Source organism: Chamaea fasciata, unplaced genomic scaffold (assembly GCF_029207755.1).
Source record: "Chamaea fasciata isolate MVZ Bird 193981 ecotype frontalis unplaced genomic scaffold, bChaFas1.0.hap1 SCAF_1, whole genome shotgun sequence".
Lineage (NCBI taxonomy): Eukaryota > Metazoa > Chordata > Aves > Passeriformes > Sylviidae > Chamaea > Chamaea fasciata.
Genome location: NW_027094086.1, coordinates 86,125,763 through 86,149,876, shown reverse-complemented (window position 1 = coordinate 86,149,876; position 24,114 = coordinate 86,125,763). Strand labels below are relative to the sequence as shown.

General features: G+C 42.0%; 1 protein-coding gene across 2 annotated transcripts in view; it reads left to right on the top strand.

Annotated features, from left to right (window-relative positions):
* The window catches only part of F13A1 (coagulation factor XIII A chain), a 60,117-nt gene that overhangs the window by 15,134 nt on the left and 20,869 nt on the right, over positions 1-24,114 (top strand). For both annotated transcript variants that reach the window (XM_066187693.1, XM_066187683.1), the window contains exons 4-8: positions 4,140-4,391; positions 11,018-11,136; positions 16,730-16,837; positions 19,331-19,505; positions 22,559-22,697. In XM_066187693.1, coding sequence (XP_066043790.1) covers positions 4,140-4,391; positions 11,018-11,136; positions 16,730-16,837; positions 19,331-19,505; positions 22,559-22,697 — 793 coding nt within the window. The remainder of the gene's footprint in view (positions 1-4,139; positions 4,392-11,017; positions 11,137-16,729; positions 16,838-19,330; positions 19,506-22,558; positions 22,698-24,114) is intronic.

Sequence of the window (24,114 nt, the reverse complement as noted above, 5' to 3'; positions counted from 1 at the left end):
TTGCTGTTTGCCCCTGTAAAGTGTCTATGTGTGACAGGGGACCTCCCATGCATGCCCACAACCACACACACTGCAGTCATTGTGCCTTTTGCCATGTTGATCATTATTCATGTTTTTTAAATTTATTTTATGGGCTCCTTTAATAGTGACAGCAGCTACTTTTCTCCTCTTTTCCTGGGTGCCTGGAAACCCCAAGAAGTTAAAGTTGAGCTGAGCTGAACTGAGGTGAGAAGGAGTTTTTGGACCCCAGCTTGGTTAGCTACAGAAACCAGGGTGGAATAAGAAAGGATAAAGAAGTAGTACCAAAGGATTGCAGACCTGTTCACTGTGTATCAGGGCAAATAGATTTTTTTGTGCCATTAAGTGTTCTGTACAAGGGAGGTTTCTGTAAAAAGTAATGTCTTCTGGCAGTGTGGTGGCTCAGGACCTATTACCGAAATGCAGAGGGTTGGAGGCCTGAGAAAGGGGGTCACTGTGAGTTCTCTCCTGTCTTCTCCTGCTTCAAAGGCAGGGCAGTCAGCAGCTTCTATTCAGTACATTATATCTTTGAAGGGGCCTATAAAAGAATTCACCCAGTGAAGGAATCTCCAGACTTTCTAAGTTCACAGGCCGGATGTTCCCATTTCAGGGAATGAAATGAGCGAGCAGACAGGGACATCCCAACAGCGTGATGTGTCATGCAATGACTCTGTCTGTCACAGAGCAATCGGCTGTGAAATGTCCTCGTGTGAGGAGGACCAGGGCCACCTACACCCAAAGCAAGTGTGAGCACTGGGGAGTAAGGCAACCACAAGGAACTGGCTGTGGAGCATGGCTCAGGCTGCCAACTCCTGGAGCAAATCAGAGCTGGAGAGATCCTGAGCCAGCTAATGCTACTGGCATATTGTCAGCACCCTCCTGTCAGCATAAAAAGGGTTTGTCTTGTCTATATGTCCCGGTCCTGACATGAACTCAAACTGTCTCCTGACTCTCTCTATGTTAGGTTAGCACCAGTGACCCTGCAGAGAGCACTCTGCCAGGCATTCACAGGCTTTTGGTAATGAGTCTTTGGATAGTACTGAATATTCTTCCTTAGAGACTCAGCCAGAGAATGAAATCACCACTGCATGTTACTCCTTCTGAAAAAAGGGCCAACATTGCAGATATCCCACCTATGAGCCAAAGTTGGCTCTACTTTTCCACTGCAGCCAGAAATGTGTGCTCAATATGTAGATAAAGGTCAAAAGGCCAAGCTACCCTGAAAGGATTTCCCTACAAAGTTGATAAACATAGTACTGAGCCTATGTAAGAATTATTTGGCCAGCAACCTTAGCTTGCAATGCCAAAGTTACTCAGCTTTATAGCACTCCAGTATCAAGACAACAGATGTGTGTATATGAGACTAGTGTGGCTGATGCTGTCAGATGTCTAGATGTGTATTTACAATTCAACTCCACAAGCTCCTGACGGAAATAACAATTCTCTTACTCTTTCATTTACATCCCTATTTTTTCCATTTGCATTTTGGTTTGTTTGGTTTTTGGTTTGGTTCTATTTCAGAAGATTAGGGAACCTGTCCCCTCCTCAAAGAAAACACTGGAAACTGCTCACTGTGCTCCTGAAGGCTCTGCCCATCTTCCCAAACTTCCTGGTGGATTCAGGATTTATGTAACCATTAGCAAGCACCAAATCATGATTGTCTATCAGGAGCAAGCAGTTCTCTTGTATTTACTATATTTAACACACACTAAGTATCCTGACTTCTAGCATATCCATCCCTGGCAAATCTGCTATGTCTGCAGAGATGCAGAGCGTACCTGGTGCCCCAGAGCACCTTGTCCTCATGGGTGAGCAAGCTAATGCAGTGGCCTCCTACTCTGTAGGACCAGTTGTGTGGGGCTCTGGGCTGAAAGAATCTTGCATACCCCTCAACAGCAACCACAGCTGCTCCCTTGTCAAGCAAAAGGTATATTAGGGTGTCTTGTGGCTTTGCTTGTTTGGAAGGGAAAATGGAGTTTTGAGTTTTCAGAAAAAGTGAGAATACCAGAGGCTTGGTTCTTAGCCAAACCTGCTTATGAGGTGCCAGTGGCAGTGGTCGCATAAGGATGTCTTGAAAAGTTTTCATGGCCTCTTTGAGATCCTCTCTGGTTCTTGTAGGCAGATTTTCTGGGAAGTGATTCTGCAGTCTCCCCATGTACACGTGGCATACACAGACATGGTGGTGCAAAGTCACTGCCAGAGGACAGCTTCTCCTGTCCCCAATAGGCTCCTACACCAACATGCAGCTTCCAGCAAAGACAAGGATGTCAGTTCCTAACCATGTTAAAATAGTAATCTCTTCCCCCTCCCACCTTTCTGAAGGAGGTACAGGAGGTATTTTTAAAAGTAGCACTTGTTAACGGTTTTCAGGGATATCAGTTCAACTACTTGGTTTGCTCTGCTGCTTTGTTTGTGTGGACTGCTTTTCTTAGAAAAAGATTATGTCAAAACTAGAAGCAAAATATCAACTGTAGAGGCAAGCTGGGTCATACACAGTTGCACTACAAAGAACAAGAATGTGTTCAGCTCCCAGATCTGTTACCTCTATAGGCTCTTCTCCCTACACTGGCTTTCTTTTGATGGTTTATATTTGAAGTGTCCAGTGCTCTATCTTCTAGTGTTTTCTATCGATTTTTTTCTCTTATTCTAGTCCTTTATTCTTCTCTAGGTCTTTTTCTTCCATTGTGTTCCTCACTGATCTGAATGAGTTTGATGGGTTACAGCATCTCTGGCCTGCAGGGCAAAGTAGGCTATTTATGTGCACTGTATATCTGCAAAATGGAAATTCATGTACTCAGAATAATCTCTTGGATGAAGCACAGTAGCCCCAGATTTCTCAGAAACACAAATGTCGTGGCAGCTTGCAAGTTTCAGCTTTAAAGCTGGAGTTGTCCTTTCCCAAATTGTAGCAGTGTTCAGATCTGTGATTATCTCTACATCGGCAGTATAAAAATAAGCAAGCAAGAAAATGAGTTTAATTTTGAAGTTCTTAAATAGAAGGAATGAAAAATATAGAAGTCTGTCCCTCCGTCTGCCATCATTGCTTTTCATTACCCTATTTTTGAATGAGAGAGACTGACTTTAAGCCTAAAATATGAAATGAAGAGTAGATTTGAGAATGAGATAAGGAACTCATCCTTCTCACAAGTGTCTCTTCTGTCTAGGCTTCTGGTTGGCTTCCACATTTAGTTTGGCTCTACCTCAGTCTCAAGGGGTGGAGCCTCACACAACTTTGAATTCTGGCACTGTACATGTTTACAAGTAGCCTATCCATCTAGCTGCTTTTAGAGTTGGCAGAGTAAAATAAGCTCCTCTGGGGTGTGATTTGTTTTACTGTGAGGCAGACTCTCACGTGAGGTACTTTGGAGGTGTGTCATACTTTGGGACCCATTTCTGGTGGAGAAAGTTTGGTGATTCAGCCCCAGTGTGGTGGTCTATATTCTGGGCATCCAGAATTGGTTCCTTCTATGTCCCTGAGGAGTGGATGCTCGGGAGGAACCGAGCACTGGGTATCTGCAGGTGGACTCATTTGTGTTTCCTCCATCTCTGGGGACTTCCTGAGATAGTTCTTGGTCTCTGCTTGGAAGTGCAGTAGTGCGGAGAAGAACAGGGTTCTGCTCTGTTAAAGAGCCCCACAGCTGATGTCTGTGCCCCAAAGGGCACTTGTGTGCTTGTGACAAGGGTGGTGGGTGCATCTGAACTGGGGAAGGGGCGCTTACCTAAACCCCTGAACTTATCAACAGTCTAGATGGGGGTGTTGATACCAAGGCAAGGAGCAAGCTGGAGTGCACCTTGCTGCATTAGGATGAACAATGTGGGCAAGAAAAGCCTGGACAGACCCTTCTCATGCTGGCAGGGCTATCTATGCTCCTGGCAGTGCTCAAGCCAGTGAGACTGGAGATTGCTGGAGTGAGGTGGGTGGGAGTGTGGACACAGGCTGTCTTCGGGGAGCTGTTACAGGTGTTTGTGCTGTCAAGTTACCAGCCCCTGTGAGGGACAATGAGAGATTTTTGCCCACTAAAACCTGCCACCTCCGTTGAAAATAAGACAAAAGGACAGAGGACTGCTAGAAAATTAACAAACTGTCAAAACAAGGTGAACATCTTCACTTCTCTTTCCAGGTCGCTACCCACAGCAAAACAAAGGCACCTACATCCCAATCCTAGTAGGTAATGTGCTAAAACCTGGTCAGTGGGGAGCCAAGATTATCCACAGGGAAAACAACTCCATTCGGCTGTCCATCATGTCCTCTACCACCTGCATCATTGGGAAGTTTCGCTTGTATGTTGCTGTCCTGACTCCCTTTGGCATCCTTCGGACACGCAGGAATTCAGCCACCGACACCTACATCTTGTTCAATCCCTGGTGCCAGTGTAAGTACCTGGTGGAAGGCTTACACTTTCTGCTGCTGGGCTCATCAGGTTTTGGGTGGGCTGGTCCAGGAACGGGAGCATGGTACCAAGGAGGTTGGAGACATGTCAGTTTGGGTCTGGAAAATTTACAGTTACTCTGCCAAAAGTCAAGTCTTTCAGGCTGGGGAATAGCCCTGTGTGAGCAGGGTTCCATTAGGAACCAATGCCTTTGTTTTGTCTAAACTCTGCAGTTTTATGAGGCCAAGCCTGTGTTTGACAGTTCAGGCTCCATGAAAAACATACCCCAAGGCTTTACTCTGACTTGAATAAGCAACACTGAGTGTCTCCAGTGTGCCTGTGTGTGCCTTAAACAAGTCAATATGGGCATATTTTTTCCAGGATTTGGTGTGGGGCAGGATGTGGTGGCCTCACATACTCTGTTGACTTACATTGCTAATTGCCACATTTGGGATTGACCATCTGCAGTCAAAATGTTGCAGGAATTCAATGAACAGGTTGGGTGGAGTCAGCTTGCTGTGGCATCACTGGTGGTGCCTTCCTGCTGCTACATGACATTTGCCCTTATAACTTCCCATTTAGTGGTGACTAATTAGCAATGGTGCCCTCTCTGAGGAACAAAACATTTTGCAAATGATCCTTTTTTTATAATACAGTGGGTTGAAGAACAATTTTTTTTTTAAAAAAATCTCCTAGCATCCTTAGAAGAAATCAGGCTTTACACTGTCAGGGTTGTATTTTACGCCATGAACTCTGTGTCTGGCTTTCAGGAGAGGGCAAGGAGGACCGGAGAGGTCTGACTCAGCCTTCTGACAGGCTGTAGCACTGTCTCAGCTTCCAACACTTGCAAGGCTCCAAGTCACATATATTGCAGTATATTTAGGTCACCGGCTAACTTCAATATTCTCCTGCTACCCTTCCTTCATCTTTCCATTTGTTTACCACAGTATTTGCATCAAATAATCCTGTACCAAACAAGGGCCTTCCTACCAAGTGACAAGTAAGTTTAGTATTATTAGTGGAGCCCATTATTCAGCTGCACTACTGTCAGTACATGGAATGATTTGTGCTGGATTCATTACTCGCCCCTTGTCTGAGGGAATATAAGCAATGATTAGCTTATGCATTATTTAAGAAGATATAGATTAATGCTGAATAAAGAGGAGTTAGTTAAGTGAGAATAGGAGGGAAGGGCAGGGCCAAAGGCCCTGTCACACTGTGAGATATTTCAGGAAGCAGTGTAAGGTACCTCAGAGCAGTGTGCTAACAGTTTGTTCTGGAGGGTGTGCAACAGAAAGAGAGGAAACATTGCCAAAGTTGTGACCCACTGTGATCAGAAAAAACTTCTCGAGGTTTGTTTTGGCATGATCAGACTCACAGCTTCAGCCAGGGAGGTGCAATTCTCCACTTAAAGGTAGAGCACTACTTGGGTTTAGTCCTGGATGTTGTGACAGCCAGCACAGTGACTCTGCAGTTGCTCAGCACATCTTTGGAAACGGATAAACTCCAAGGAAAATCTTCTTAAATTGCCTCAGTTTACCTCATGATCAGTAGACACCCAGCCAGGGCTGCATGCAGTCCTAATGCGGAGACAAGATGTGATGTGGGTGGGGTTGCCTACCCCCACTGTGGTGTGACTGGAACCATGCAAGCTGATGTGAGGTGTTAGTCAGAGGGGAAAAAGGAAAAATCGATCCCTACTTCACACCTCCTTGCCCAGCGACTCAAGGTGCAGACTGATCCACTGTTATTCATGGTATACGGACACTTTGCTCTTCTGTTCCCTCCCTCCCTCACACCTGAGCTGAATGAACCCCAAAGCCAGCAAGAGTGAACCCACAGGGAGCAAGACATGCAGCAGTTGCCTCCACTGGCAGGCATTGGCAAGGCTGATGGAAAAGGTCTGCCTTAGGAAAGCAAAAAAGACCCTCTGGGCAGCAAGGACACGCTGTGTGACCCCAGATCCAGGGCAGGCAACTTGGGGACCACATTTCCCTCTGCAGCTTACATTTTCAGGTGTGTCTCACTGGCTTCAGGTCCTGTCCCTTTCTGACTACTGTAGTTTTCATTTCTGCTTGTTTCATTTGGATTTGGATATATCCTCATTTTTGTTCCTCTTTTACTCCTAGGTAGTTTGGGCTAATTGGGTCCTATGTCTGTCTTTCCCTTCTCTCCTTGTGTTAGAAAATCAAGGACTGTTTCTTCATGCTTTATCCCCTGGCTGGAAAAGATTTTTCAGTGGAATGACAAAAGGGTAGAAAATCTGAGGCAGTTAAAGCACAGAGAAAACAATAGTTTGAAAATCTTCTAGGCTTGTTTGCTGAGTTGATAGCTAAGCAGAAAAGTCTGAGTGAAAAGCCTCATTAAAAAGAGAGAAGACTGATGCCAGGAATGAATGGGGATTGTTATAGCGGGGAGCAAAGTATGGGCTCTAGTGCCTAGTGCAGCTTTCCCACTCATCATTTTGGAGGAACATCAATATGTCAGTATGAGCTTTTCTTTAAGACAGAGGCATTTGTGCCCTTTCTTATTACTCCTTTTCTCACTATAGTTCAGTTTTGACATATTTTTCCAGGCAGGGTGGGGTTTTTTTCCTGCTGCTTCAGAAGAAGTTTGAATACTTTACCAGTCAAGCTACAGAGTACTTTGCTTCCAAAACCATTATATGCTTTTATATATTTTAATCCCTTTAGCTACATTTAAGACTGATAACCAAGAATACTTTAGACAAAGGTCCTGATTCTCCAAAATTACATACACCAGCCCCAGACATCTGGGAATTCACCTAACTAGTGGATGTAGATTTCAGTTACTCAGGTGAAATTTTCATTACTTAATAAGCGAGGTAAAGTCTGTGAGGAGAGGCAGCATCCTTTCTACAACCAGATAACATAGTTGGATGAATCAGATGTGCTTTTGGGCATGCAGAGCTCTCTTCAGTTCTGGAACAGAAGATACAAATGGCAAATAGTTAAGGATAACTTCTTGGAATTTAACTAAACACTTGGCAATATCAGACTACATGAAAGTGGAGAAGAGCTCCTTTGATCTGGATACTGTGAGCTCTTTCCAAGGAGCTGTGAGCTCTTTCCAAGCAGGTGCTGAGTCTCTGCAACTTTCTTCTGGGGAACATTAAGTGCTTATCAGGAAAAGACCTTGTGCTGACTTCTGTGACTCTTTCACAGGTGGAGGTGCATAGTATAGCTGAGTAAATTCCAGAACCTGTGGGCTGAGATGTGCATTTTGCTCACCCAAGCCTCATGCAAAGTGGATTATATTTAAGCAATTAAATATATTGCAATTTTATTGAGTCAGCTGTGTTTTTCTTCTGCTCTAATGTTCTAATACAGTTGGAGGATTAGTAACATGTGGTTAACTCTGGACTCATTTCACATGTTACCAGTTATCCAAATCTGGCCCAATAACATTTTCTTACTTTTATAGGTAAATCTTTATTTGATTGCTTGTGTCATAGATTCCACATGGGCAAAATTCACATAGAGCTTCATCCTTCTGCTACATTGTTGTAGACAAATACTAGCACTATTCAAGGCAGCATGCTGATCTTGATCCTGGGTAGAGTGTTTTTTGTAGGTAAAGGCATTTAGCTCTTGCAGCTTGGGGTTTGTCACAGCACTGTCCTCTTCCCAACATGAGCCCTGGGGGTTTTGTGATTCCAGTGAGACACAGCCTCACATTCCTGGTTTCCTGCAGGAGCACTTTGAAGGGAGGCTGGGAGCTCAGGGCAAGCCTGGTGCTTCCACTTCCACCTGTCAGCTGGTGCTGCTGTGCTCAGCCATCACTGTCTGCATGCAGAAATGGCTTTTCCAGCACCACAGGGTTCCTGTGCTGGGGTTGGAGTGCCTCCATTCTGGGTAGATTTCTCTTATGTTTATTCCCTTTCCCAAACAGAAAAGGTTACTTTGCACTCCTCATGTCTTTTGCAAGGGATTCCTCACCGGCAGTGCTGTCTTCACGTGAAGTGTATTTTCACCTTACCCAACTTCAAACAGAAGTAGCACAGAAGCTAATTTGCTTCTTTGTAGCATTGCTGATGCCTTAGTAAATTCCCAGGATAAAAGAAGTGAGTAAAAAACCTCTGAACTGCTAGAGAAAAAGAACAAACAAACCCAGTACATTTCTGTGGAATTCTTCTGTTTGTCAGATGTGAGCCTCCACTTGCACAAAATAATTAGGAGTTGCAGTATGTAGAGCATGCTTAGCATCAAAGTAGTCACAAATGCCTCATATTTTCTTCTAAACAGTCTCAAGGGTGGTGAAAGCTGTCAAAAATCAAAGCAACTGGCTTCCCTGTAAAACACAAAAGACCTTTTTACCTTATCAAAAACACAAATATTTAAAATAATCGACAGAGAAGATAATCAATTTTCATCTGATTTAGCAAAGATCATGGAGTCCCAAAATAACATAAGCATCTCAATTGATACCAGCAAGATCAATGTTGATATTTTTAATCCCCAAAAGAAAACAACAGCTGTCAAGAAGGCATATGCACACACTTCACTGAATGTGTAACTGCACAGAAGAAGGTGTGAATTCTCCTTCTTTAAATGAACTCTCTGTACTATTTGTATGGACAGATTTTAATAAAATCCAAAACTCAGTGAGAGAATACAGATAATCATTCAATGAGCAAATCAGACAAATCCAGCCTAATGAAACGGAGTTTACTGTAACATCTGCGATACTTTTAGTGGGATGTTTAACAGAACTTGTTGGACCAAAAAAAGTCATGTGATATACAGTTTCATAAATATGAGAGCCCCTGCTTGCATAAATGTATGCAGCCTTTTCATTCACTGTCAAGTTTTAACACTCTCTTTCACCTCATAGCCCCTGAATATAGTAAACCATGATCATCCACTTTGTACCTGGGTGCAGGCTGAGGTTGATTAGGTTATGGGTAGTGAAAAACTTATGAACTTCTTAATGGTCCAGCCTTTAGAAGCCAGGTGAATACCACTCTGCCAAATACAAGAGCGGGTCTCAGACCTGTCTACTTTTTAAAACTCCATGAAAGCTGCTGTTCCTCTGCTTGCTCCAAGTCATAATTAGTCATCAGAGCCTGTACAGCAACTGACATAAAGCATAATGGCAAGCAATGATCTTCTCAAATGCAATACAAGCTACTTGTATTTAACCCCTGCTTCTCTATCGTCCTTTGCACACCAGTGTGGATGTCGTTTCTATGTGCTATATTTCTATGTCTATATATACATAAGGGATTATGCCTAGATTTGTTATATATCTAGGCATAATCCCTTACGTATATATAGACATAGAAATAGAAAAATATCTTGAGGGAAAACAAAACTTCCAGAAGAGTCAAGTGTGTATATTGGCAAAGCCCTTCACCTAGCTGAGACTAATGTGAGTCTCACCACTGATTTTTTTTTTTTCTTTTTTTTTTCTGGGCTCATATTTTAGCTTATTTTTTACCAAAGTGCACTTTCATACAGAAATAGAGACGCGTTTGAGGATGAGGTTAATAAGAAAGTCCAACTCTGATTTGCATTTCAACAAAACACAGCAAATCAGTAGGCTTTTAAAAGCTAAATGATCATCTAGTAATTTGCAGTGGGATGATGAAGAAATCTACTATGACAGTAGTGATGAAGTGTTGTGCTTGCTCATATCAAACTGTTGGAAGTTTCCTTTAACTTGCTATCTGGGACCACAGTACTGATTCCTCAAATTAATTTATTCCCAATGCTATTAATTGTTAATGTGTATCTTTTAGTCTCAAAATACAAGCATTGGCATGGAAAGGAGTCTTCAACTACTGTATCATCACAGCATCATGGCCTGCTTCATACTTACCTGGGAATGTCTGAATGGTTTCATGTCATTCAGGGTTCCTTATGAATGTTAATAATGAGTTATTCACATATGCAAATCATGTTTGCAAGTCAGGCGTCCATGTATATGCTCTTGATTTTTGACATAAGTCCAGTCTAGAATGTCCCCTTTGTATATATTTTGATAAAGATCTCATCCAGTCCCATCCATGAGAACTTCCAGTTTTCACTTAGACACTTGAATTTCTCCTCATATTACCTGGTCAGTCAAGCTATGAGGGGAAGGGATGCTCCAGTCAATATCTAATGCACAGAAAAGGCAATAAAACCTTTCTCTTAATACTTCATAAAAACTGTATTCCATTTTTTTAATGCACTCCAGACTTTTCGTTAGATCCCTTGACCTGAGCTGTTTTCCATTAGCATTAATAGGTTTAAAATTGTTCTTTGATCTGTTTGCACGGATGCAGAATTGCATTGTGACGCTCCAAGTTTTAAATTAGTTGTACACAGTAATCATAAAATTTTTGATAAGATGTGACATTTTAATCATACTTTACAGATCCTGAGAAAACTGGCAGGAGCTGCCAGCACTTTTCCATCTTGCATGTTTTTAAGTTGTGTATCGTATTCCTAACTAGGATCACTACCTTCTTATTCCTGTACTCTGTTGAAGCAGGTAATGCTTTGTTTGATGGAAGAGGGGTACTTTTCATCAAAGATGGATGTATTATATGCTGTGATGTTTTATCTGTCCTATGTGAAAATCAAACACTTGTACTAATATTTATTTTTGGTAAACTAATGCAGTGGATGCTGTGTACCTGGATGATGAGAAAGAAAGGGAAGAATATGTCCTGAATGATGTTGGTGTTGTATTCCATGGAAACGTTGAAGATGTGAAATCAAGAAGCTGGAGTTATGGGCAGGTGAGCTGTTTAGATCCCTGGCTGCTCCCAGTAGGAGAGCAAATGAGTTTAATTGACACCAGACTGTGGTTGAGACTGTGGGCTCTGGAATGCATTTATTGGTTTCTCCTTCAGAAAGATAAGGGGTATCATTTTAAAATTGTATGAAGTGGGTATATGCCTAATCCAGAAAAGTAATGCTGATATTTAAAGACCTTGTTTCAGGGGCATATTTCAGGTACTAAGAGGCTGCCTGTTGGAAGTTATAATCATTAGCTGAGGTTTCTACAGGGCAGAGGTATTTCTGCTGCTGCATTGTTGCTGCTTCAGGATCAAATCAATTTATGAAAAGTAGAGTTGTTTGTTTGGGTTTTTTTCATTTTTTGACAACAGGTTTTATTTCTTTTTGACTTTTCTTTTTAGCTTTAGCAACTTGGTGGAAATAATTCTGTTCTTCTTGGGGGTCAGATAGTCACAAGTTTCCTATGACAAACTAGTATTTAATGCCAAATTTTAAATTCTGGGGGAATCTCTCCCTTTTCTGCCTGGATTTGATAACATCAGTCTCCAGTGGTCTCTTGCAGTCGTGGGGAGACCCCCTCCACTAGGCTGGAGTGGGGTATTGATGTGCCTTCGATAACATGGAATCATAGAATAATTTGGGGTGGAAGGGATTTTTAAAGATCATCTGGTTCCGCCACCCCATCATGGACATGGACACTTTCCACTAGACCAGGTGCTCAGATTCCTGTCCTACCTGGCCCAGTACATTTCCAGGGGTGGACCATCCACAGCTTCCTGGGCAGTCTGTTCCAGCAATTTGCCACCGTCATTGTAAAAAACCACTCCTTTATATGTAATCTAAACCAACCCTCTTTCAGTTTAAAACCACTACCCCTTGTCTCAGACTTTCTACTTGCCTATTTTACCTCAACCTTCTTGTAAGAACTAACCAGCCTAAAAATCCCTATGGGATGGAAGAGTTAATTTATTGCGTTAGAATGGGAAAAAGGCATTGCCAAGCAGAATTGAAATGATAGCAAAGCTATAACCCTAGCTGTCACTCAGAGGGGCTCCAATGGACAGGTACTGGACATGGTGAACTCCTCTCATCTCCTGGATTTCCACCACATCACAATGAAGAAGATATTTCTTTACTACTGTGGTGATGGATCCATTCAGTTTTTGTGCCAGCTCCCTAGCACAGCTTTGCAGAAGGGTCCTTACATCTTGCTTTCTCTTCCTCAGCTAAATACCACCTCAAAGCTTAAGCTGCATGGATTGCCAGTGTGCTTGCCCTGGAGAGCTCTTTGAACTCACATCTCTCTTTTTTCCGTATTTAAGGGCACAATTTCATCTTTTCTTCCTGCGGCAGCACTGCCTTAGGGAGTTCCTGCCTCTGCACCATTCCTTTGGTTGTGTCAGTGCCGTTGTTTGCAGGGTCTGACTGGTTTCCTGACTGAGACAAAAACAACCCGTAAATAAGGAGCAGGGAAGAAATTCCAGAAGCTGATGGTGTTTCTGATATAAGAGAATGTGGAACCAGATCCTGAGGCCAAAGCTGGGCTTGTATGTAAGCTGACCAAAAATGCCCCCTCCTGGCCCTTCTTACCCCTGCAAGCACTTGTGCAGCCGCACAGTGACTCAGACTGGAGAGCTGATCTAGATGAATAAGCACCTCCTCGATTCTTTTTTTCCCCCTGGGTAATTTTTGGGCTGCTCTAGATTTGGGATTCACTCCATGACAGATGTAAGGGGGTAGGAGAGAGAGGAATAAGCAGCTGGAGTTGGAAGTTGCCGCTTAAACCAGATGTTGGATTTATGTCCTAAGATGCTAAATTTATGGCCTATGGTGGCTTGGCCTGAGGTGTTTATATTCTGGGAATCTGGCATCTTCCTGACACAAATACCAGCCTCCCTTGAGAAACTGCATTATTTATTTGGTTTTTCTAGGAGGTAGTTCTGTCTGGGAGGTTAGGGCCATTCCATAGTCCTTTTTCATGTACTTGGGAAATAGAAATTCCTGTGTTGGCTGAAATCAGAGGACCTGATTTTCCCCCCATGCTGTGGTGCACCTTTTGCTATTGGCTCCCCATGTGAAAGCTGAGTGTGGCAGATGCATCTCAGCAGGCCCAAGCCAAGAGCTTTTAATGGAATTGATCATTTTGTCAGGATTTAGCAGACATGTCAATCTGCAAAGGAGCAGAGAAATATTCTTCTGGTTCCCTTACTCTCAGTGAAATGTTTCTGATCTTACCCTGTCCATTTCCAACCATCAAAGACACATTTTTGACAATCCTAGATGTTAAGGACAAGAGCATTGCTGTGAGTGAGTAAAAGTACTAGCAGAAAGGCCTACATTATGAATATGTCATACAGTTATGCTCTTTCTATTTATGATATATAGCCCTTTAGGACATGTAAGAAAAAAGCACAAGGCCACATGGAGTCACAGAGGTGAAAGTTATATGCTTTTGTACAAAAATGCAGATAGACTTGTGCATGGTAATGTTCTTAGACTAAAAAATTGCTTAGGACAATGACAGCTGGAAACTTTAACTCAGGTTGTAAATTGAAAAGGAGCCTAGAGTTTGAAACTGGGTTACTAGTTTGAGATGGTTCTCAAAGCTGCTGTCTGTAATGAGGAGCAAAGGCAAGAAACATGGACAGAGGAAGAGAAAACAACAGAACAGCTGAAGCATGGCTGCAATGAATGAGGATGGAAGTGTTCCTTGTAACATGACTGCAATCCCTCCTAAGAAAATCAGTCACTCAGAAAATTCCATGGAGGATTCAGGGGAAATTTGGCTTTGGAAGAAATCTAGGTTAGGAATTCTCTAGCTAAAAAAAATGTCTGAAGTTGGATGCTATACTGATCATTTAATGTAGATTTTTTGGTTTTGTGAGAAAAATGTAGCAGGTGGGCATAGAGTACTCTTGCCATTGTGAATTCTCTCATGTCCACACATTGATCTGCTTTAGCTTGGAAACCCACTGTGCCCATAAAATCCAACAGCACATGCATTTGGTCAGGTCAGACCACAGGCAACCTGAGATCACATCTGCCTGCAACTGGCTGTGAGAAACACAGCCTTAAGTCAATCAGTGCAAAAAGGGATACAGCCTCTCTTACTTTGGGTTAAATTGAAGGTCATTTATTAGAAACAGTTTAGCATGCAGGAGGATGCCCAGGGCAGCTACATGTGTTGCTCTGTAACACAAGGCATATCTGTGTGCACTTCACCTGTGTGTTTTCTAGTGCTTTATTTTCCACCTGCATTTTTTCCCATGTGGGTTCACCAAAGTTCCTTGCTCCTGAAATAGGTTTATTTTCATTTCAGGTTCAATGGAACAGACAGGGACTGTGCCTGGATCAGGTTCACTCACCTGTCCTAGCTGCCCTGCCTACCACTTCTCCGGTTCCTCTGATAGTTCAGAGATGTTCAGCCTTATAACTGTGGTTTTTCTATTCCACTTCTAGATAAGATTTTCTTGCCAAGAGTGAAGGCAGAAAACTGATCTAGTTTGATATAATATTTTTTAAACCCTTAATAGTCAAGAAGGCCAAAACTGTCCTTAGTGTTAAGGCTACTCTGCATCCTACACTACTGCAGCAGTGTAAGCCAGCTAGCCCTTGCAGCTTGTTCTCTCTTCCCTGTTAATCCATTTTTTTCACAAGCATTTGTGTCACTTTGTAAATGCTAAGGTGGAAGGCAACAACCCCGATAGCTATTTATTTCCTCTTTGTTCTTTCTATATATACTGGTGAGTTTGACAGTGTCTCATAAACTGTAGATAAGAAAAGTTTAATTTGCAGGGTAAACCTCTTATTGATTTAACCCAGGTCTGATTAGTTGAAGTGCAGATAGCATATTTTGATCCTGGTAAAAGATTGTTGGGCTAGACCAGGAGAAAAGTGAATTTGAACCAGGAAGGACAGCTGTAAGGGCTCAGAGTTTACATTTTCTGTTGTGAGGACTCTCTTTGGGAAAGAGGTTCTCCTCAGCATGGTCATTCACCTGACATTATTTTCATCATATCCTAGTGGAGTGGACTGGGATGTGCAATCATTCAGCTTCCCTGTAATGACAAAGTACTAGTTGTGGGTCTCTGAGAAACACTGATCCCTGTTTCCCTATTCCCAAAGACCATGAATTCAGTTTTTCTCAGATATAAAGCGATCATTAGCAAATACCAGCTCCAGAGAAGGTAATTCAGTGCGAGTGTGGGTGATAATGGGAGGGGTGTGCTGCCTTGGAGGACATTTGCTGAAAAGGATCTGTAGGCAGTGCTACCCTCAAGGCAGAAGCAAAGGACTTCCATTGGCCAGGAAATGGCTGAAGATGGTGAAACACGATGGTGTTTCCCCTTTCATGGCTTATGCCAGAGCTCATCTGATGTCTAGGATGTCACTTCTAACCCTCCCGTCTTCCCTGCTGTACCAGCAGCAGTCTTTACTCTTTGGGGCTTCCTTTTCGACTCTCTTACCTCACTCTTCATTCTCCTCTCCCCAGACTGCAAAAGAAGCAGTTTGATCTGGGGTCTTGCTCACTTTCTTCAGGAGGCAAAATTCAGGGTGGCCATATTGGCCAAGGAGCCCTAAGCCAGGCTGTAGAGAGTTAGGAAATCAATCCAGCTCTAGTAGCAGCATGAGAGCAAAAATCATATTAGCATGAATCCTATCTTTCAGGATGCAAGCACAGAACATAAAACCTAACACCATGGAGTTTCTGTCACAGCCTTGAATGAAAATATAATTTTGTATCTAGAAGGTTTTTTTATTATTATTATTATTCTGTATTTCCCTGTCTCCTACCGTTTTCCAGGGGACAGAGGTATTTTCCTTTGCTATGCAGTTTCTTCTGAGGAAAATGAAATACATAGCAGGGCAAGTTCCATGACAAATGGTTTCTGGTCTATTTAGACACCTCTGCCCCCAATTCATTCTTGTGCTTGTTCATGCTAGATTGAAAAAATGTACTTTTTCACTCTATTTTTTGAAGAAGACTGCTTTAGGTCACTTGGTATTTTTGATGTCTAAATTTTGTAGACCTGGATTAATCTACATAATAAGCTTTTGGCTTGTCATTTTAAGCAGATTTTAAAAATAACTTTGAAATACAAGTATCTTCAAATTACCACTGGCAAACCACTTATTGTTCAAGTTCCCAGCAATGCACCGGCTCTGTCAGAGAAGTCCTGAAATTAGCAGGTCTGGAATCTTTGAAGGACATAGAGTCCTTTGCAAGTAGACAAGCTTCTTGTAGTTATTATTATAATACACTTCTATTATATATTTGTTAGCACTTAAAATTTCATGTCCTGTCAGAAAGTCTGTGTTGTCATTTCAACCTTCTGGAAACTGGACTGAGGTTGAATTGAAAATCACACTTTCTTCCCTCAGAGCTTCTCCCATTGTTCTTTTTTCCTCCACATGGGTGATTATTCCAGAAGAAAATTTCTATTGTTAAACACAGAGCTTTGATGTGACCAGTTACTTTTGAAACTGATCAGCAATTATAACAACAGGGAAAAATACCTTTGCCTATTTTTTTCCAGAATAAAAAGTGAGTCAATTTTTCCCCTGTGTCCCTTTTTATTTTCTTTTATCTAGTTTGAAGAAAACGTTCTAGATGCTTGCCTGTTCCTGATGGACAAGGCAGAACTGGAGCTCTCTGGTCGTGGAAATCCAATCAAAATCTGCCGTGTTGCCTCAGCAGTGGTATGTAATGGATGCCTAATACATGTCAGAAGGGACTCATAAATCAAAGCTGGGATGATTTAACTGGCCCTCTTGCCCTGATGTACTCTCCACAACACACAACAGATCAGTTGGCCATTCTGACATTTGTCCATTCTGACATCTGACTTTTTATCTCTCCACTAAAGTTCAAGCAACTTCTGTTGGCTCATTGCCTCTTGCTGAGAATGGTGCCTCACTGATGGGAAAGTCACTTTTAGACATTGTACTCCAGGCATAAGCATTTCTTATGTGACAGTGTGCTCATTTTCCAGTAGCTAATACAATTGAGAGAGCTGTTTCTGATATGGATAATATAGTGGCATGATGGGTGGAATTTTGGATAGGGAACTGAGGGACTTTATGTGGACTCCAGTGCTAACCTCAATGGGGTCTTAGAACACTGCAATGGGGTGTTTTGCTGTATCTGATCCAAGCCGCAAATGATCTAATCAGGCTAAGAACAGTTATGTAAGTGGGCTGCTTCTGCCCCAGAAGAAAACAGTATGGGAACTGTCCTCTTTAACATGAGGTCCACAAAACACACCCTACTCAGAATGAAAGAACCTAAAATAACCAAGAAGACTATCCAGACCTCCATTCTTTCCAGTTGCCAGGCACCAGGAATCATGCCATGGGTGCAAGAGCAGTCCCATCCCTAATATTCAAGATGCTAGACTCGGCCAGGTTGTGGAAGATGGAGGCTGAGTCCTCTCTTTTGCCTTGTTAGAGGTCTGAACTGATGCTTTCTGCTTTCCATTATAATACTCTAGTCATTGAGCTAGGGTAATTGGATGTTCTCAGGAACCAGCTACTAAAATAGACTGTCCACAAAACATGGCTGCTGGAGATAGATGATTCTTTAACCCACTTGTTATAGAGCATTTGCCCAGGCTTTAAGAAAATGAGCTCTTTGTCTTAAAAGACATTGAAGTGGGATCTTCATCCCACTTAATTCAGCCTCTTAATCTTGCATGTTGAATAGAATAGCTTCAGCAAGAAGTATTGAGAACACCTCTACTTCTCTTTGTCTTTTAACATTTTAGTTAGTTCTTTCACTTCAGACATTAGAAATACAGCTTTGGACCTTTGGATAGAAAAAAGAACTGAATGTGTTTTCTTCATCCCTGAACTAGTAGATGGAAAAAGTCCCATCACGTAAGGACTGAAGAAGTCCTCAGGACAGAATTGCAAAAAGTTTATGAACCCAAATAGGGCTTGGATATTACTTAGGTTTTGAGCCACCCAACATTTTAGAGAAATGGAGGAGTTCACCATTGCAAATCCGGGACTCAATAGATTTTAGGGCTAATCTGCAGAATTGGGTCACAACTGGATAGGGGGTTTGGTCATTGAAATCTGCACCTGAGTAAGAAGTGGGCAAGAGGTGCTGAAATCCCACCTGTGTTACTCAACATTGCTCATGTTGAAATGTGGTAGAGTTGAGCCAGTTCGGGGACATGTCCCCCATGTTGGAATCCTTCTGAGGCTTTCTGGCATGCCAGAGCAGGTAGAGTCACTCTCTTCTTCCACTCATTACAGCCAGAGTAGAGCCTGAAGATCAACATGCTGTCCTGTCCTTGAATTGATGCTTTTCTTGGCATGTTTTCTACACCGGTGAGATGGGCACAACCTCTTAACCTGTTGGTTATGACTCTGAATACTTATCTTTGTTCAGTCCTAGAGTTCACAGGAAGTCGATTTTCTAATTATAAAACAGTAGTTAATGCAGCCAAAAGCTTTTAAATGAGAATTGTGATTTATTTGGCTGGCATGTAGCTGTTCCACATTAGCATAATTAAAAGGTACAGAGTGAATGAGCTTTTTACACAGCCTCAACTGGTTTGGTTCAAATTGCAGCTAGGAGACGTATTGCTCTTTAATGCCTATCAGTATAGCCATTAGTCAGCAAAACTCTTTGCTTTGTATAATCTTACCAGAGGAAAACTTACACAGCAAATTCCTTCTTGTTTTCATGTGTCTCAGACCAAAAAAATTAGTTTCTACTCTAAAAATAACAGTAGACTGGTTCTCCTTTCAATCTGTTGTAAATCAGGAGTGATTTTATTAAAATCTCTGGGCTGATATGGACAAAAAGACAGATGATGGAAAGAATACAGCTTAATATTTCTGAGGCTTGCTTACCGATGTATAACTGATTGCATTTATTAAAAATATGTAACAATAAGCATGTTTAATGTTAATAAAACTTATAACTGGCAACATGGATACACAGGGTGGTGATTTAATTTCAGATTTATTTTTTAGTGTCTGACCTTCATTCAGAATTTTTCAGTGATGGAGAATCCATGACCCTTAAAAAGATTGTCCTATTTATCCCCTACCTACATAATGAAAGGTTCCTTCTATCTTATTTTCTAGCCCAAACTTGGTTATACTCACACTCTGCTGAGTTAAGGAGCTTTTTATTTTTCAGTCTCTGACATCTCTAATGCTCATTTCCTTTGATTTTAGATTAACTCCAGGGATGACAATGGTGTGATTGCTGGATCCTGGAACAACTCGTACGATAGTGGTGTTGCACCTTCAGCCTGGACAGGAAGTGTGGACATTCTCTTGGAGTATTACAGTTCTAAGCAACCTGTCCGATATGGCCAGTGCTGGGTCTTTGCTGGTGTCTTCAACACGTGTAGGTATCAGTGAGAAAAGCTCTAAGCTGCTATGTGGTTCCTGCTTAACTGAGTTTTTAGGTAAAACTAACTAAAATACTTCCTAGCTCTGTGCTGTTCAGGAGTAAATAGTAGAGATACTTAAAAATACATGGTTAGAATGGATGGTCTTTAAAGAAACCTCTGGTGTGTCCTTCAGGTCAGTTGCTCTTCCATACAAATCTGTTAGCTATTTATTGGTTCAGTGAAATGTACTCAGTGACTCATGAGGTAAGTTTGTGTGAAAGAAAGTTGAGTCCTTCAGCACAGTCCACATTTCTGTCAAGAATTCTTAGACAGAGTGCTTTTTGTCTAGATCTAGAAGGTTAAATTACTACCCAGTATGGAGTTTGTCATAGTGTTTCTGCTCTAGAAAGGCCAAATCTCAGCTATTGAAAATTAGTCCTGGGAAAATTGAGGTGCACTGTCCCTGCACCTGGCAACTCTGCACTGTTAGCATTTTATATGGAGTTTATGAGCCAGAAGAATGGAGAAAATAAATGATGGCCTAGTTTATGAATTGTCTAGCACTACAAGGTTAAGTCTAAACACATTTGGTCAAACTAGAGTTCTAGTGTTGCAGTAAACAGAGTGTTGCATGTCATAAAAACCAGAGGGGAAAGCAGCATTGGATTGGTCCTGTATTTTGCCTGTCTAGCACTTTCTAACAACATCATCTGCTAATGCACAGGAACACACTTTGTGGCTTCCTATGGAGTTCCTCCAACAGGTCAGTGTCCTTCCTGTGCTGAGGACCCCAGAGCTGGAGGTAGCTCTCCAGATGGAGTCTCAGCAGAGCAGAGGGACAGAATCCCCTTCTTTGGCCTGGGCTGCTTTGGATGCAGCCCAGGATGCAACTGACTTTCTGGGCTGCAAGTGCACATTGCCTGGTTATGTTGAGCCTCACACAATGGGTTTGGAAAAGTTCATGCAAAGGTTTCTTGTGGATGCAATTCCTCACAGTGGATTCCATGGGCAGCTTTGTCTTCTCTGCCCATTGCCTTATCTGGTTTTCTCTTGAACACAGTGAGACAGACACATACACACCATTTCTCCCACCTTCCCCCCACACTTGCCCTGAATCACCACTATGCAATAATTTGCCTGCAGGCCACTGTGAAACTGGGGCGATGCAGCAGAGGCCCGGAGCCTGCTGTGTTAAAGGGAGAGGCGTATTTAACTGGGGCAAAACTAGACTTGGTTTGCTGACTAAGTTAGCCAAGTCAGAGACCTGGCACTTTGCACTGCAAGTATAAAGTTTGTTGAGCATTATGAAATGCACATACAGTCCAGTGGCTGATCTGATGATAGCCACTGACACATTCAGCTGCTGACCACTGCACAGGGGACAGCCAAGGTCCGAACAATCACATGCAACTATCAGGGCTGTTTTGAAGTGTTTTTGAGTCTCTCTCATCTGTCAATGTTTTATCATTGTGACCAGTCCAGCTTTCCAAGGTCACTGTATTGTACACTCCAGATACTCATCTGTTAAAAATGCTAAAACATTCCAAAAAAAAGCCATTAATCTTGAAATTGTCAGACAAATTATTTCCAATGAGCCCTGATGGCTCATGTGCTGGAAGCCTGGGAGGGCACTTGAATTAAGTTTAATCAATAGGTACATATGGTATTGGATGCATCCAGGTAATTTTTCATCCAGGAACTTGAAATGAATGTGCAGTGTTACACTTTATTGGGAGTCACAGTAGTGACAGTAATGAATATACAAAACCCAGCAGTAGCAGCAGGGCTGTTCAACTCTGCAGCATTGGAACTATTTTAAAATAGGATTTTCAATAAAAATCTTTTCCCTTAAAAAAAACCACAAAAAACCCCACAAAAATCCACCCCAAAACAAAAACCACCACCACCACCAAAAAACAACCAAAAAAACCAAAACCCAAAGCACCCCAACAAAAATAATTTTAAAAGACCCCAAACCAACCAACCAACCAACCAACCAAAAACTGAAACAAAAAACCTAAACAAATCCCATCAACCACCAAAACCCCCTCACCCTCTGTTTTCTGCAAAACCATGTTGGCTGGTAAATTGAAAGCCAGAAACTTTTTCTGTCTGAGACAAAGTGTGTCATTGTTATCTGGAGTAGCTGAGATGATGTGCCACCCCACAAACCCATTGCCCTAGCCTGGGGACGTGCTCCATGCCTATTCATCTGCCAGGGTACACAACACACAGAAGCCTATTGATGCACTGATGCAGACTATGGATACAGCTGTAGCATTTCCACAGTTTTCCCACATCTCTTAAATTTACCACTTGTCAAATTGTTAGAAGGGTCGTCTGTGCTTTACTGTGATGGTGTGAGAGTTAAGGCATTTTTCCTGATCCTCCTTTTAAGGTTTTTTATTGCAAGGGACTGTTGACTCCAAAATGCTGTTACTTAGCAGGCAATATGAATTATGTAATGCATTGTATTCAGATTCCCAAACCTTGTCATTTCAGTTGCAAATAACGCAGCTTTTCCCCATTGTTAGCACTCATTTTCTACTTTATTCTTTGTGTTCTCCAGATCCCTTCTGACAGCAGACATCAAACAGGAAAACTCCAAATCAATCAAAAGGAGATGCTCTCTATTAATTTTCTTTTTAGCATAGTCTCATAATTCTCCTGAGTCACCAATACTAAGAGACTTAATATATTGTGTATCACTTGCAAGCTCAAACTTCTTTTTCTTTGGTCATACAGCTGACCCATTGCACCCATATTTTGCACCTGAATTTCTGGGATGTGGTCACTATGCAAAGCTCCTTTAAAACTATTGGTAATCAGCTGCTTTGATTATAACCTTTGTACCAATACTTGTCTTTAATGCTCATAATTTTGGGACCAAATAAAATATTTAGCATGTGCAATATAAAAAAAAAAGATAGGAGGAATTTTTTGGGTTGATTTGACTGAGCTTTCCCATTTTTTTTCTAGTTATTAATATTTCTGTCCTCCCATCCTGTCGTCCACGAGCGCAGTCTCCATAGCTATCCTTCTTATCACACTTCTGTCTTTGCCACAGTTCTGAGATGCTTGGGGATACCTGCAAGACTCATTACCAACTATTCTTCTGCCCATGATAACAATGCCAATTTGCGGTTGGACTTCTTTCTGGATGACGAAGGAAAAGTGGACACCAGACTTACAAAAGATTCTGTCTGGTGAGTCCTCCTGGGAAATGCCTTTACTGTGTCAATGATAAAAGTAGTAAAAAAGACAGTGGCAATGCCTGTGTTGTGTTTATTTCTCTGAGCTTTGAAGAACACTGCTGGCTTATGTGAAACAGAATGAATGTATTGTTGGTAGGCTAACTGATATGAAGCCTTGTTGTGTAAACTGGCAACATCTGGGGGATCCTGCTATTAATGTTACCATACAGTACTCATTTAAGCACACTGAAGAGCTGGAATGGGCTTGTGCTCCTTAGGGACCAGATTTTTCTAAAAATGGAAGGAGGGTAGGATGGGCAGTTCCATCCTTCTGGAGCCAGGCTCCAAGGGGTGCCTCAATATCTATGGAAAAACACTTTTTTTTATTTGCTTGTGCCCAGTTTCCATATTTGTAGATTGGTTTTGCATTGTGTGCATTCAGTCACTGTTCCAAAGAGGTGTCTTCCAAGATAAACCCAGTTCAGTTGAAAAAGAAACAAGTCAAGGTATCATAGAAGATACTGAAATGTGATCACCAGGTTTATAAAAAGAAAATTCCCTAGGACCAAGAGAAGGAATTTACACATTCTTTTTGAGAAAGCAGCCCTCTAACTCGCTCTTCAGACTCTGACTGTCTTCTATCTGACAGGAGAAGTGTAGCATATATTGATTATATCCTCTGTGTGGGATATTGGCCCTCAAGCCTCTCCTCCTCAGAGTGAAGAAATGAATGTGACCTCTACATTCCTGTATCCAGGAGATACTTGTCCTATTCAGTGTTAATATACCTGACTTGTGTCAATGATATCTTCAACTCGTTAGCATAGCAGCTCATCAGCATGTTTCATCAATAACTTAATCTCTGGAAGTCTTTGTATTAAAACTGTAATAAACCCACTACGTGGTGGAAGAAATGACTGAATCTGTTGCTGTGACACCTTTTATGTGATTTCCATAATCAAGAGGAAATCTAAGGAAAGCAGGTTCATTTACATGTGGTGCTTGTGTCACTGCAAGACAGTAGTTGAGACTAGAAGGGACCCTTGGAAGTCAGCCAACCCTCCTGCTCAAAGCACTGTCAGCTAGGGCAGGTTGCTCAGGTCTGTGTCCAGTTGGGCTTTTAGCATCTCCAAGGATGGGCACCCCACAACTTCTCTGGGAAACTTGTGCCTGTGCTCAACCATTTCCACAGTAAGAAAAGTGTTTCCTTATCTTCAGAGAGCTTTTTTTTTGTTTCAGTATGTCTCCATTGCTGCTTGTCCTTTCCTTGGGCTACTGAGAAGAGTTTGGCTCTGTCTTCTCTCCCTCAGCTCCCTAACCAGGAATTTATACACAAGGATGAGGTCCTACTCAGCCTTCCCATCTTCAGACTGAACAGTTCCAGCTGCCTTAGTTTCTCCTTGTGCACGGCCTGTGTTGTATCAGCCAT